General features: G+C 39.4%; 1 protein-coding gene across 1 annotated transcript in view; it reads left to right on the forward strand.

The window, feature by feature from the left end:
- Positions 1–13,558, forward strand: part of CDKAL1 (CDK5 regulatory subunit associated protein 1-like 1) — a 436,847-nt gene that overhangs the window by 132,138 nt on the left and 291,151 nt on the right. Inside the window, exons 4-5 of the mRNA XM_009326510.1 lie at positions 2,221–2,317; positions 11,646–11,658. Coding sequence (XP_009324785.1) covers positions 2,221–2,317; positions 11,646–11,658 — 110 coding nt within the window. The remainder of the gene's footprint in view (positions 1–2,220; positions 2,318–11,645; positions 11,659–13,558) is intronic.

The following is a 13,558-nucleotide window of genomic DNA, read 5'->3' on the forward strand; positions in this document are numbered from 1 at the left end:
GTGTGTAAGGAAAACTTTTTTGTTTCCCCCCGCCCCCCCCCCCGATAAAAAGACTTGAATAAAAGCTTTTTCTTCTGTAGCGCTCACAGGTTTTCAAGTAGACGGAGACGGCTGTTGCTTGCAGCAGATTATACCAGATGCAGAGTTGCCTAGGGATGTGTGCTTTGTTTGCTGGAGACAGGTCTTATTGTCTTGCCTTGAGGCATTAGGTTGAGTCTGTTAGACTATATAAGTAGTGATTTTTATCCTTTGAGTTAGTGGAGTGTCACATGGTGCTATGTGACATTTTTAGGTAATGCATGAAGTCGAACTTTTTTTTACTTGGATATGTAGAAGTAGGTGACCTCTATTGAAGTTTTGCAAAACCCTTAAATATTTACTGCTGAAAGAAAAGAAGGATTGCAGATTTCAGAGACATGTTGCTAGGTTCCCTGCCTAAGAAATATACTAAATTAACATTTCGTCGTAGTTCTTTATCCACAGAAATACTATCAAGGAAGAGATGAAAGGATTTGCATTTATATTATACACCTTAGCATGCAAGTAGAGGACCAATGAGGCTCTGTATGATGAATGTCTGAAGATTTCCTGAAAGTCCCAGTAAAACAAAATTGAATATCTTACAGAGATTTGCTGCATGTATATTAGATATGAGGTAATAGGTGTGATACATTTTCCTGTTATTTCACACTTGTCTGTGTATAGGATATTTAATTTTTTCCTTCGAAATAGCTCATTTTAGTGCAGCAGCCAACACAAGGTATTTGGCAAGATGGCCTGTGATCTCCTTTAATATTACAATTTATGTGTCCTTGTGAGATTTCATTGGAGCTATAATTTGTAAATAAATTTGTCCATATTATGAGTATGAAGCGAAAACTGAGTAGTGGAACTGTGTGTGGTACCAGTCTGGTTTTTTTTCTTTGTTAAATTTGCATTTGCTGGAGATCTCCAGATAGTCAGTGTAGCATCCTTGTGCTTGTTGAACATCACTTTCTCTAGTGCATTCAGCTTGGAGGCGGCTCAAGCAAGCTGAAGAATATAAAATTGTCTTAAGCGATTGTGTATTTTGGATAAGATAATTTTTCTGAAAAATGTTATGACATGTCTTAGCCTGTTCCAACGTAACAGTAAACACTTCATGAATCCGTATATTGCTGGAGAAAATACAGATTTTCAAGGTTCCAGTTTCACAACCTCCTGGCAGACTTCTGTCATACAGCATGCAACTGTGAAAGATAGTTCTTAGAGCAACCCATAATATGTCAGACCTAGCAAACCTGCTAAAATTATTCAGTGCTTCCCCTCTTTACTGTTTTGCACATTATAATGCAGTAGTCGTGTTGGGTTAATGTGTTAATGGATGATCTTCAAAGTTGAATGAACACAAGCAGGTTTTGCATCTCACTGTTTTGTATGCAGCCGATAGTTTTGTTCAGGGCTTCCTGTAGTTTCAAGATTCGGTGATGGCTTGATATTCAGTGTTGAATTCAAAGTGAGTCAAAATATTACGAATGAAATGAGCAGTGTTAACCATTTAATCTTAGTGTTTTGGTTTCCTGCTTGGTGCTAAGGTAGCATCAAAGCTAAGGAATTATGTAAGTTAATATCCAGGCAAACCTTTCTCTGCCAAAGGGAAGCAGTTAAAGCTTGAAAATGCTCAATATGATTTTAAGTAAACATTTCGTTAAACATTTTTAAGTAAATGCACGTTTAAAAGTAAATAAGCATGTTTAAGTAAACATCAGAAGACTGATGTAGCTGGTCATTTCTGACTGGTACTACATAAATGCTTATGTTCTGAGCTAGCGGTTCCTATCTGCATAGGCTGTCCCTTGCATTCTGTGTAACATTTCTTGAATTGCGCTTAATATCTCTGTCCCATCTTTCTTGACCAGGTTCTCTGCTATCATTGTGGTAAATAAAGGTTAACTGAACTTGATTAGGACTTTCAAGGTTGTACTTTTATCCAAGATACGCAGTGGTAACAGTCTCTGTAGATAGAGCCACGTGTGCTGTAGCCTGATAGCTTCATACGGCGTTCTTTTGGTGTGTTGGTTTGTTTGGTTTCTGAGGTTCAAATGTGTACAAATTGCTTCTGATTTGGGAGTGTTTTCATTGTGGTTGCTTCCCCGTGTCACATGCACAACATGATTACTTGGAAGTTGAAAATAATCAATTTTGAAAATATTAACACACTCTCTGTCTGTCCTTCTTTAGGAAAGCCCAAGAAGGGAAGAAGAAAGTGGTTCTAGCAGGCTGTGTGCCACAAGCCCAACCTCGTCAGGACTACCTGAAAGGCTTGAGTATTATAGGGGTATGTATCTTCATCAGTTAGAAACCAAAGGTTTTCATACATGGTCAATGGTCAATAGGTCAAGGTCAATATATAGACTTGTTGCCGTTCTCTTGGAAAAAGCAGCAGAGAAGCTTGGTACCCCTGTTAGTCATCTTGCGTTACACAGCACTTAAGCCTTCTTTCATCCAGGGTGATTTGGTTTGGTTGTGGCATGAGGGGAGAAGGAAAGGGATGCTGTTGGTGCAACTGAGTTCCAGTGCCCTTTGTAGCCTGAAAATATCCAGGCTTCATCCAGGATGATGAAGATATCCATTACCATGTTCTTTAAAATATTACAGTTTATTTGCTTTAAGGCAAAGAAATACACCCTTTGTTAAACTCAGTGGAAGAAGTGTAAAAGACTAGAGCATATAAATTACACTGACACAGCTGAGGGTTTGGTGGTTCTTTTTTCACTTCACGCTTTTAAGCAGAATGGCAAACAGCAATGATTATTTTGTTTAAATCTGAGGCAGTCTGAAGAGTTAAATCCACTGGTGAATGAGTTGTTAAACAGTTACCAAGTGATACCTTGAAAAGGTAACTAGAGAGCTGTTGATTTCATTCAGTTAGTAAAGTGCCTTCAGTGTCCTTTGGGATGAAGTGCTACTGTATAATTGAATCACCTTTGTAAAATAGTCATGAAAATCCAGGAGTCAAAGCACAAGCTAACAAAGATTCTTCATTATTCAAGCCTTTAGATTAAAACTGGATGAATTTGTAAAAGGCATGTTTGAGTTGAAGCACTGTCATTGGATTCAGTGTGTGAGAATTACAGTGAAGCTGTCCTGTATTATGTTAAATCAGAGCAGATGACTGCAGCATCATTTCTGCGCTGAAAATGTAAAGAGGTCAACATGTTTTCCATTTCAGTGTCATGAATTCAGGTTGAAACTTAAGATTTTATAGGAACAACAACAACAAAAATGTTCCAAAGCTTTCACTTTCATTAGAAGATCATACAAGGTGCAGTTGTTCAAAGTAATTTAGAATTAAAATAATAGTTTGTTTGGAATTAGGAAGAAGATGGCTTCATTAACTGATTTATTGGAATTCTTTTTAAAGATGGACTTTGTGCTATTTGAATTTTTAATTAATTACTGCTGTCACTCAATGTTTTGTCTCCCAATTTTTTCCCCAGCTGCCATTCTCAGCTACGTTAATGCCTATAAATTAACTCCGTGCCCAGAAGTTACATTCAGGGGCTGTAAAATGTCACACTATTCTGTATAGATAATGTTGCATTGCTAGTTACAGTTTAAAGGAAGAAACAAACTTTCCATTCCACTCTGCAGTCTTACTTTACACAAATGTATGCAAGAGAACCATCTAAGACTCCAACTAATTAAGTACAACTTACTCCATGCAGCAGGATGGGAAAAACAAAAAATAAATGGTGAATGGATTTCCTCTTGGCTCAGAGGCAACATAGTTATGTGATCTGTAATTGGTCGTTATAGTGAATATAATGATACCGACACATATTAAGACAGAGGAAAAAAAAAAAGAGTCACTATCCTTTGACCAAGACTGTAATTTGATGATTCAGTTTTGGTGAATTTAACTTAGGAAACTTGCAGGATCTGAAGTTTGATTTTTATTTTTTTATAATTTTTTTCTTTCTCCTTTTTTTTTTTTTAAAAAAAACTTTCTTTTTTAGCTAACATGTAATTTCTGGAAATTAGCCTCTTCATCTTCATTTTCGTACCTACAACCAGTGTTTAGTGAAAAATATTTGTAGTTTTGTATTTATTACAGAAAGATTTCCGTTAGGAGTTGAATTAGGCTGTTAAAACAGTGTTCCCAAGTACTTTTTTGAATTGGACCTGAAAATACTGAAATGTGATCTTTGCAATAAGGACACTGTCTTCTAACTGTCATTGCTGTGGTAAAATTTACTGTGCTTTAAGTAATAGATGCTTCAGCTCAGAAAGGTCTTAAACTTTAGGCATAACTATTAACAGAAGCAAAGCTAAGAGTAGATATTGTCCACGTTTTCAGTTTGTATATTTAATGATTTTCATTTTACAAAGAGTGTGTGTGAGGGGGTGACTGTATTTAAAGGATAAGAGTTGTTATCTTACTGTTGCAAAATATTTTTGAAAGACAGTTTTGACAGAATTGAGAAATAGAATATGTTCTGTTGGCAGTAGGATATTGATTCTGCTTTAAAATTTTAAGCATTAAGAGTACAGTTTTGGAAATCTTGGTTTACCACCAGGTTGGTCTCATCTTCAACTTGGCTGAGAGATATAGTTGATTTATTGTTGCTTATGTAAGCTCTGCTATTTTTTTTTGTTTTTAAAGAACAGTGTCATCTGCGGTTATTTACCAGCGCTTAGAACTCCCTTGGGGCGGCTTTCTGAAGGCAGAGTGTGTCAGAGGGCTCCTCTGCTCATCTTGTTATGACGGAGGAGGAAGTTGCAATGTGACTACCAGAGAAATTCTAGTAACTCAGGGCTTGTTTTGATCTGCACTTGAGAAATACAGGACTGAACTTCCACAGTTCTTTAGTTATTACTTGATTTGGGCAGAAGGGAAGGAAGGGCAACTTCATATCCCTGGTATCATTTGTGATGTTCCTGTGCTTTTGTGTTCCTTTAAAGCCATTGCCACTTTTAAAAATAATGTGGGTTGGGTGTTGCCATAGGCTGTATATAAGGCAAACCATAACATAACATGGCAAAGTAAAGGAGCTGTTTTCAGGAAGGGTGAAGCTCTAGGTAGTAATAAACCTGCCAAGTGTGAAGTGTACACGAAACACATAATGATGCATTACATAGGTTCACAGCCATTTACACCCAAGCGGTTTCCAAAGCTTACTCCTTTATGTTTGGAGTAGTGTATCCACTTCAAACTCAAGTGCACATATGGCATTGCAAAGAGAAATCAACTCTCATGGTTAGAGTTGTCCGTCACTTTTCATTGCAAGTTGCTAAAAAGAAGGATATGTGACTTCGTCTATACTCATTGTTTTGAGGGGATTATAGGGGAAAGGAAGGGAGGGACAAGGGGGAATGAAAGATTTAGCAGACAGGTTATCTTCTGGAACTCATGAATGGCTGCAGGTAATTGTAGTGTTTCCTCACTTCCTGAGTTGCATACAAGAGCACACAAAACCTTTGTTCCCAGTGATAAGTTGAACCATTGGGATGGGATGAGATGTTTTGTTTCTCTGACACTTGTCTGGAGTTTTAAGGTATTTGGTGTCCAAATGATGCTACGTGTTGGAAGCCCTGACCAGTTTGCTAAGGGTTCATAGGTCTTAAGATGCTTCACAAGCCCCGTGTATCCGTACTTTGAAATCATCAGACTTAGTGGACATACTGAAAGCATGGGGCCTAATGCACATATGTATCCCGTTAAAGGCATACAGTAGCTCCACAGATGAGTGAATCTCCTCACTTCCTGAATGAGAATGTCAACGCCAATTCTCCTTCCTTCCCCATCTTTCCCAATGTAACATCTAGCATCAAAGACCAGTTGTCTGTTGTCTTCTGCCGTACACCCATTTCCCAAAGGAAGAATTTCAGTCCATTCTTTCATCTGCACAAAATACATCTGGTGTTGCCAAGGCTGTAATCCCCCCTCTGCTGCTATGCTCTGAGTCAGAAGGTGCAGGTCCTGTGCATGGTAGAGTTACTGCAGGCTCTTTGGCCAGAGTTGAGCCTGAAGCCACTGCTTTAAGGAGAAACATATAGCCATGCAAACTTCTCTGCAGGGGCTCCCCGCATTCCCCTGACCTCCAAATAACCCTTTTCTGTGGCTGTTCTACTCTATAAGACAAGCTGTAGGCAATTTTTTTTTAACATCCAGTTTGAAACTGTGTAGTGTGATTAGTGGAAGTGCTGAACGCTCCCAGTAGCAGCACATATCACTAGGAGCACTGCTATAAAATAGATGGTTTGGTATAAGAAATGCTAAGTACATCTGTTATTGGTGTACGCTTTTAAATTTAATGTGCCTCAGTTCTCCCTTTGTAAAACTCCTCAGTGAGCAGAGCTTTAACAGTGCCATTGTGAAAGAAAATCAGTGTAATCTTACCAAGATGCCAAATGCCTGTACATCCCTACCACTGTGGTCCTAAATGAGAATGACATATTGTATGATATTTTTGATGTTCAGGTCATAAAAGTTTCAGTTGCAAAACAGAGATAATGATACTTCCCTACCTTGCAGTGTTTGTAAGGTCAGACTGCATTAAAGATTGCAAGTCTCTCTGTTTGCTGCCCTTAAACTGGAGTCTTACATAAATGCAAATATCCAGTGTGTGCTTCATGAAAGACAAATTTGATGGAATTTTGTTTTGAATTATTAGAATTAGCAGAACTTCTTGGAAAGCACGCTGAAAGCCTGGGAACAGGTGCACACTGTTCTTCTGTAACTTATGGCCAAGAATGGTTTCATGCAAAATTCAAGCTCAGTCAGTACCTCTCAGCTGGTCGACTTTGGCTTTTGAATTGCCATGCTGGTACTCAGATATGATGCTTGAACCTGGAAAGTCAGGAAAGAATTGCAGTTAAGCACCTACTTTTAAACTGAAAATTGGATGTGCAAATAGAAACTATTCATTTCCACAGCAGTTATATACTGTCCTATGAATCAAAAGGTGTAGGAATTACTTTAGATAAGAATTACACTTAAGCTGCGTCAGTGTTCAGCAGTGAAAATCAGTTGTTTACGTGCTTTTCTGGAGTAGTCTCCTTCCCTTGAAAGTTTGTGTAGAGCCTGCTCTCAGAATACCTTCTTAAACCAGAATATTGCCCATTACTATGGTCGGTGTTGTCAGCAAAGGTTTTAAACACAGATGTTATTTCTCTGAAGCCAAAGTGTCTAGTCACATGCCCTTTGAACTTATGTATTAAGGCCTGGATTTATGCTGCCTAAGTGCTGTAATTTGAGAGTCTGTTTTGCTCAGCTCCCTTTATGGTCAGTGAAGATAATTATCTCTAAGATAATTTAGATATTTAGAAGATCTGCAGTGACTTCTGAAGCCGTGTGTTTCCCTTTTACTGGCTTTGGAGAGGGGATAGGCTGAGTATTCTTTTAACATCCAACGTATGACAGAGCTGCCTAAACAAGGCGAGATGAAACTGAGAGTTGGTGAACTGGAGTTAAAATCTTTAGGATTACGAATAGCAGGTTGTAATTACTTAAGATTATTTTATCTATGTAGTAACTGATTTGTTTCTTACCTATGTGAATGACAATCGAAGTTGCGTAGGGTTTTCCCTAGATGAGGAAAAAAGATTGTTTTCCTTCAAGTAGTTTTGTTATATATATGTATGCTCACTCCCAGGGTGTTCATAAGCAGCTGAGTGCTGACAGCGTTTGCTTCAGCAGCAGCCTCACGCTGTGCAAGCAAGCTGCTGCCCCTTCCTATGTTGTGGGTACCCTGTCCTCAGTTTCTCTCAACCATTGGCTAAGTGTTTTTTTGGTTTGCAGGATTTTTTCAATAAACATTTCTAGTCTTCAATATTTCTGGTCTTTGTCCCTCCTTCACTGGCTTCACAATCTTATTGTGATAGCCGCTTTCTGATACTTGATGTGCTTACACATTGCTTGTGTTACCTCCGAGACATTTCTCTCTCTGGGAAACTCACTGTGCCAGGGGAAGGGCAGTCGGGGGAGGCTCCAGGAGTAATTTCTTGAGAGTTGTCATTGTCCTGTCAACATCAGAGAAGCTTTAACCTTCAGACCTTCTGTGGTGGAAAGACATTTCCTTCCATGCTGAAAGGAAGCAGGCTGCGGTGAGCAACAGCACTTGCTTTGGGGGAAAATCCCTGAGAAGGCTGCTTGTGATGAGGACCTAGCTGCCATTTTTAACCAGCGTTGGTAACTCTGTCAGTAGCTGTGAGAGCTGAGACTTATCAGAGGGTGAAACCACAAACTTCTTGGCTGAAAGATAGCCACTGGTGGCAAGTGTCAGAGATCTCATGCTTTGTCTCTGGTTCGTTTTTATTTGCTGCTGATTCTACCAGTTCCCCAGGAGAAACAACAGTTGTCAGCCAGGTGATGTGGATCCCTTGCGACCACTTTCAGGAAATGGCCTGTCAAATGCAGGAATTATTCTGCGATCTGATGATTTGGAGACAACATAGAGCGTGATGTATTCTACTCTCACATGTGTTGATGTATCACTGCACTGAGAATCAGAAGATAATTTGAGGGAAACTACTGATTTGAATGTCAAGATGCTTCCCAACTCCTACAGTGACTTTTTAATTTTTTTTTTTAATTACCTGATAGACACTCTCTTCTGAGATAGAGAAAGTTCAAGTGACAATATAAGGAGATATTTTCTGAAGGAATTGAAACGCTTGCTTTGTAGGATTTAATCCTCTTCAAATTGGACCAGAATAGCCATTATCTAACAGGCAGTGGCATAACTCCAGAAAGCACAAGCACTGCGACAGTTGGCAAAGGGCAGTGTGCCTCTGGTGTAAATATGCTTCCTGCAGCTGACACCATCTGAAATTATCTCTGGGCTGTGTTAAGAGGAGAGAAAATGAATACCTTTTATCATGTAGACTGCCAGGAAGCCTTACGTATTCCCACCTTTTTTGCAGTACATAGTTGGGCCAGATGGTTCCTCAGGTTCTTCAGTGGTGCAGCTTGAACCAAACAGCCTTTCTGTGGTGCCTTAGATGCCCGTGTAGCAGACTCCATTAAAAGGCAGTTTGTGTCCTCCAGAAAATACTGGATGTTCATGAATTGCTTGTTTTCACAGCCACCCTCTATTTTCTTATCATAGCTGCAGCCACAGAGAGAAGCACACAGAGGCTTCATTCTCAGAAAAGACCATTAAGACATTGGATATCTTCACTAAAAAGAGCTAACTGTTTGCTTTTATGAAGTTTAGCACTTTTTACCTGGCTTTGGTTGTAAGGGACGTCTGAAGACCATCTGTCATGATTTGTGTTGGCCCTATTGCTTCAGAAAGAGATCAGTCCAAATATCTTTACCCACAAAATGCTTCTGTCCATATTTCAGTGGATGCATTAAACTGAAAGTATATTTATTTAACTGTAAATCTTCTACAAGGTTGTTGTGGTTTAACCCCAGCCAGCAACTAAGCAGCACACAGCTGCTCGCTCACTCCCTCCGGTGGGATGGGGGAGAGAATCGGAAGGGTAAAAGTGAGAAAACTCATGGGTTGAGATAAAGACAGTTTAATAGGGAAAGCAAAAGCCGCGCATGCAAGCAAAGCAAAACAAGGAATTCATTCACTACTTCCCATCAGCAGGCAGGTGTTCAGCCATCTCCAGGACAGCAGGGCTCCATCACACATAACGGTGACTTGGGAAGACAAAACGCCATCGTTCCGAATGTCCCCCCCTTCCTTGTTCTTCCCCCAGCTTTATATGCTGAGCATGACGTCATATGGCATGGAATATCCCTTTGGTCAGTTGGGGTCAGCTGTCCCGGCTGTGTCCCCTCCCAGCTTCTTGTGCACCCCCAGCCTGCTCGCTGGTGGGGTGGGGTGAGAAGCAGAAAAGGCCTTGACTCTGTGTCAGCACTGCTCAGCAGTAACTAAAATGTCTCTGTTACCAACACTGTTTCCAGCACAAATCCAAAACAGTCCCATACAAGCTACTGTGGAGAAAACTAACTCTATCCCAGCCAAAACCAGCACAGGGGTTTTGTCTTCCCAGATGACAATGCAGGGTCTTTGCAGAGGTCTTGGTGCTTCCCTGAAGAGAATGTCAGCAAGTTTCTCTTACTTTCATGAGAGGTTCATGGATGCACTTTTCTAGACAGCTTTCTTTGGTCTGAGGTTCACTGACTCCTATAGAGTACAAATTCTCAGGGTAAATGTGCAACCTCTCACTTAACTGCCCGTTAAAAGTATTCAGAGTTTATAGGAGCTCTTTTAGAGGTTATGTTTTTTCCCAGGGTCCATCTCCTGCAAGACAGTTTCAGGATGCTAATACTGGGTCTGAGACAACTTGGGTCATGCCTGAGAGCTTGGAAGAATTTGCATGACCACCCTCAACATGCATGTCTGTCTGCACTCACAGATCACCTAGTGTGAGACTGCAGACATAGCACGTTACTAGCATGTCTTTGGGCTGTGTGCACCTATCGGTCATCTGTTGAATGTGATCGTGACAGTACAAAGGGAACTGAGTGACTTTCTCTGACAAATGGACCATGCGTGCATTTCTGTACTCCTCTTGCTAATTACTGGTGCTTAGTTGGAGAGCTCAGGGCTTCTGTCTCTCAGTGGAGTGTTGGGGTGTCCTGGGAGGTATGTGACTGGCTCACACTTGCATGTTCAGGAGTGACCTGCAGCTTCAGCCCCAGCATGGATTGCCTCATGTCTTCCTTGTGTGTATAAGGGCTGGATACATACTATTGTTGAGCTGTACTTATGCCTAGCTCTGATCCCACCAGGAAGGCTCAAAGGTTTATCCTGGTCTTTGTTTCGACTCAGGCTTCATGCTTTGATACAACTCTCTTCTTTTTCCTTGCTTGTTGACCAGCCAGTTTCCTGTCAAGTATGGTGCAGAAACTACATCCAGCAGTCATGTGCCCGCTGTCAGTCCTGAAGGTTTGGTTTATGGAGACTCATTGCAAAGAAACATTGAGGAATGGTGTCTTTTCCCTTCATACACCGCTAAGAACTCTTAAGTCTCTGTGTTTCATGGGCTTCCCGATGCCTGTTAGAGACATTATTGGGTCTCTGCTCAAGAAGGTTTATGGATGCCTTTGATACCGCTTCAGAACAGAATTATCCATAAGGTTAGTGAGATGTGGGGAAAGGAATCCTGCAGGCCTCTGTATACCCAAGAAAATTTCATTACCATGACTTTGTGATTTTTTTTCCTTTTTCTTTTTTCCCTTTTTTCCAAACAAGAATCCTCTAAACCCTTCCCTCATCTCACTCCAGATTCACCTCAGTTCTACTAAAATACTTTTATCTTTATAAATGAAGGTTGGAAGCATTCCATATTTTTTTCTTGAGCACTTGGGGCTTTAGCCAAGCGATTTCCAATAATTCCAAATGAAAAATACTTAATGTGGGAAATCACACGTAAGGCAGAATAAACATCCATTTCTAGTCACAGATCTCATTATCTCTCAGACCTATAATTTTAATTACTTACATGAACCATCTTCTTAACAGACATATTCAGAATAATTTAATTTATCCAATAAAATGAAAATACAATATACTGGGTTTTTTTTCTGTATCTTTATTTAACAGGAGGTTTGGAGCTATGCAAAAATTCCTCAGAAAGTAATCATGGGTGGTTCAGGTTATGAACGAACCAGGTTTCTTTTGTTTTAAAATGATTATGAGCTTAAACAGTTTGGTATTGAGATGTAGCAATAATATTTTAGGCAATGTATTTGGCACAGACTGTGTTCTCTGTCTGTATTTATGGTTGTAAATATGTATGCTTCTGTTTTCAAGTTGCATTTTTTAATTTATTTTTAAGAAATTAAGTAGAAAGTCTATATGTAAGTATCTTAAGTCATAATTTTTTAACTTACATCTAAAAGGGATATGTACACAAGTGTGTAAATACACGTTCCACACCAATGCTTACATGTGCTTTCTTTTCAAGTAGATTGCTAAATATTGACATGTCTATAACATCAATGCTTGTAATCCAGAAAAGGATTTATATATCTTTTTTATAAGGTTATTAAAATGCCAATATTAGTGATACTTTAACTTAATTTCCAGAACTCGTAACTAATATGCTGTGTTCAGAAACCTGAAGTGGCAGAAATTTGTGTTTAGAAAAGGCTGTATTTCAAAAGGTTTAAAAAAAAAAAAAGAAAAAGAAAAAGGAAAAAAAAAAAAGTAGTTTTACATGGTCTTAATCCAGCACCCAGACAAGAAAAGGAACAGACTCCCACTGACTTCAGTTGGGAACTCTAGATCAGACACCAACTACAGATGAGTTCCTTTTTGGTTTTTTTTAGCTGCTATTAGACGGATTGGAAAATGAATGTGAAAGAGATGATTGTGCAGACGTGTTTACTGGAAATTACAAACTCGGTGGTTTAAGGGCACAGAGACTTAATGGCTTTGATGCAAGGGATCCAACTTCCAGGCTCCTTGTTGCAGACCAGGTTCTGCTCTTGCAGCCTCTGCAACGTGTGCTTTTCTGCTTGCTTTTGAAACAAACCGGAAAAGAAACTCCAAGGAAATGACTGCAAAATCATACTAAATCTATTTCATATAGTGTACAGCTTAGAGAAGCAGTGTTTAAAAAGGAATATTGTGGAAAAATTATGAACTAATTTAAAGGTGCAAAGTAGGGCTTTCTGTATTTGGCTTTCCTGCAATATATGTAAACATATATGTGCATATGTAGTAGACATTACATAGAATATGCAGTTTGGATGGAAGTTGGAGGAAGAATCTCAACTTTAAGAATTTTTGAGTGTTTAATTTTGCAGTGTTAATGCTGATTCCTTCTACTTAATATACCAAAATCTCTGTAGTGTATTGGCCATTAAGTTTAAAGAAAGAATATTCTATCTAATAAGAAATAATTGAATGGTTTATCACATTATGGGTGATTTTGGCAAATGTAACACTAAAACATGAATTTGTTGTCCTTGTTGGAGATGCTATGTCACGGTCATTGAATGTTATTCTGTCTTTTGAAAAGCATCGGGGCTTTTCCTTCCATTTCCAAACACTGCCTGCAGTAAGTCCAGGACAACGTCTTGTTCCCCTAAACTTAACCATGGTATGTTTAATGTCTTCCCATGTTCTAGTGTCTTTCTCCTGCAATACTTCCTTAATTTTCTCCCCTGTAATCTGTCCTCAGAATATCCTCAGCTTCTTATGTTCTCTACCATCTACTATTTTGGTGTTGAGACTGGGGAGAGGGAGCACTTAGGGGCTGTTTGAGCTGCCCAGGTGCCAACTGCCTGGGTGACCACTGCCTTTCACAGACCATGAGCAGCAGTTAAGGCCTGAACTCTTTTCTAGGGTCCCTCTTTTCTAGCCATTTCGTGATTTTAGCCAAACAGGAACTTGCTATTTTTGAGGACAAAAATTGGTTTAAGTTAGGTGGTGAGTTTTAAAGTTACTTTTGGCAGATGAACCAAGATTCACAGGAAAAAAATGGCTAAAAACATAGCCGCAAACTCTTTACTCCCCCTTAATCCAGAAGAACACACTTTTGAAAGAAGAGTATATATAAAATATGTCCAGTTGTTGACTACTTAGATATTGACCTTCTGCATTTT

Source organism: Pygoscelis adeliae, unplaced genomic scaffold (genome assembly GCF_000699105.1).
Source record: "Pygoscelis adeliae isolate BGI_AS28 unplaced genomic scaffold, ASM69910v1 Scaffold186, whole genome shotgun sequence".
Classification (NCBI taxonomy): Eukaryota; Metazoa; Chordata; class Aves; order Sphenisciformes; family Spheniscidae; genus Pygoscelis; species Pygoscelis adeliae.